Raw genomic sequence first — 1,882 nt, 5'->3', positions numbered from 1 at the left:
TCACAAGGACTTTTAAACCAAACCATAGCACGGGCAATATAATATTCCTTAAATTAGCTGGCTGCAGCAGGCTATGGTTTTGCTCTCTCAGGTTTCTTCAATTCCTCAGTTCTAACTCTGATACAGGCACTTGGCTGTCTCTTGCAGATGTGACTTCCCTGCAGACGCTTCAGAGCCCCGACAACTCGATCCAGCAAGATTTCTACACAAATCAAATCACAGATTTTCTCACCCTCAAAGTAGCAACTGTCTGAATGAAGATCCCCCGCCTTCCATTTGCATATGCAGCATCGAGCATTTTTTTTGTAACAGATAAGGAAAACACAACGGATAGTTTTTGTTTTTCACTGTTGTGTAATCATGAGATATCTTCATGTGAACATCAGTCATCCACAGATCATGAGGATGCCAAGAATCTGCTACTATTACTTATTATAGTGCCGAGTTCAAAGTATACTGGATGATTACTTGATCGTTTATTTTATCACAAGGAGCATTTTTTTCTTACTGCAACTTTTAATAAGAATTAATCCTTGTACGGAAGTATCTTTTCTCAATACACCATATCAACAACTAAAAATTGCACGGTTTCACATCACATTGGAATTGGAACTCACTGAATTACAGGACCAATACTCCTATGACCACAAGCACTTGGGAAGTCATTGCAAGGGGGCTTGATTTGTTAGCAAACCATAAAACAAACTTTGGCCAGACTTATTAGAGCAGCTTCCACTCCTCTCTCTGTTTGGTTGTTTTTCATATGCATTCTGAAATAAAGCCGTGGCGTTAGCACGGGTACTATACTAGTCAACCTTCAGGACACGACCAGCAGTGGCACCGGAGGCAGCAGCAGCAACATCATCTCGATCCAGCGGTGGCGACGCGTTACGGCAAAAATGAGGTGACAGCCAAGGTTGAAGACAAGGGCAACAAAATCATTTCTCCCGTCTTCTCTCTCCACGAATACGAAAATGAATAAAATAATATACGCGGTGTGTTACGGCAAATGCACGTGATTTTGTAATGGTACTAGACCAATTTCGTTCGTTGCGGTGTCCATCAGCATATTATGTATTTTAACGATGTCCTGTAGCAAAATCTCACTAATTAATACTATTCCCTCCCTGAATTTGGTACGTATATATTGTATTATTGTACAAACCAAGGAAGATCAATGTCTAAGATTTATTCCTCTTGTTGATTTGAAATGATGAATTTTGCAAATTGGTCTTTATTTTGTGATCAAGAGATAGACAGACAGAATGCTAATGGAAACTCCCTTTATTTTTCTTACTTGAAAACCAATCAACCATATTCATTCATTCATTCATTCATCCACCATCGTCACTTGATGAGGTTGGTGATGGCGGTGGCTATGATCTCAATCTGCACCGAATCAGCGTTGCGCTGGGCCTACGGCTGCGGGACGGCGGCCTTGGCGTTGGCGAAGGCGGTGTCGCATTGCTTCGTGAGAGAGATGGGCTTCAGCGAGCCTCTGCTTACCAGCGGCGTACTCTCGCTTGTTAATCTCGTCCTGCGCGCTGGCGTCGGCCTTCGGTGAGCCTCTGCTTACCGGCGGCGTACTCTCGCTTGTTAATCTCGTCCTGTGCGCTGGCGACGGCGAGGCCGACGCCAGCGTAGAGCTTGGCGCACTGGGCAAGCGCCGACGACGATGGCTGGCCTCCAGGGTCTTGATGTCGTCGGCTGCGAGGTCGACGCTGTTGACACCGACGAGGGAGGCCACCTTGGCCAAGCCCCAGGTATCGGCGTCGGGGCTCTCGCGGTGGTGACCCAGCTGCGACATGCACAGCTGCAAGTTGATGCGGCTATCGCCTGCGGCCGTGGACTTGCAGGTGGCATCCACCGTTGTGTCCACCAT

At 46.4% G+C, this 1,882-nt stretch overlaps 1 protein-coding gene across 1 annotated transcript; it reads right to left on the bottom strand.

Annotated features, from left to right (window-relative positions):
- Positions 1-553: 553 nt before the first annotated feature.
- On the bottom strand, positions 554-1,882 carry LOC136534185 (pectinesterase inhibitor 12-like). The gene is made up of 2 exons (XM_066526652.1): positions 1,507-1,882; positions 554-573 (listed from the first exon to the last, which is right to left on the bottom strand). Exons 1-2 carry the CDS (start codon positions 1,880-1,882, stop codon positions 554-556), a joined length of 396 nt encoding a protein of 131 aa, XP_066382749.1.

The sequence above is a fragment of the Miscanthus floridulus genome, unplaced genomic scaffold, assembly GCF_019320115.1.
Source record: "Miscanthus floridulus cultivar M001 unplaced genomic scaffold, ASM1932011v1 os_1630, whole genome shotgun sequence".
Classification (NCBI taxonomy): Eukaryota; Viridiplantae; Streptophyta; class Magnoliopsida; order Poales; family Poaceae; genus Miscanthus; species Miscanthus floridulus.
Note: the sequence above shows the minus strand (reverse complement) of the source record. Positions and strands in the feature narration are given on the sequence as shown.

Excerpts from the sequence above, each read along its gene's own strand:
- LOC136534185 (XM_066526652.1), bottom strand. The coding sequence starts at position 1,882 with ATGGTGGACACAACGGTGGATGCCACCTGCAAGTCCACGGCCGCAGGC. Across the intron at positions 574-1,506 it reads CAAGCGAGAGTACGCCGCTG|TTGTTGATATGGTGTATTGA; the intron begins GTAAGCAGAGGC and ends TGCAATTTTTAG.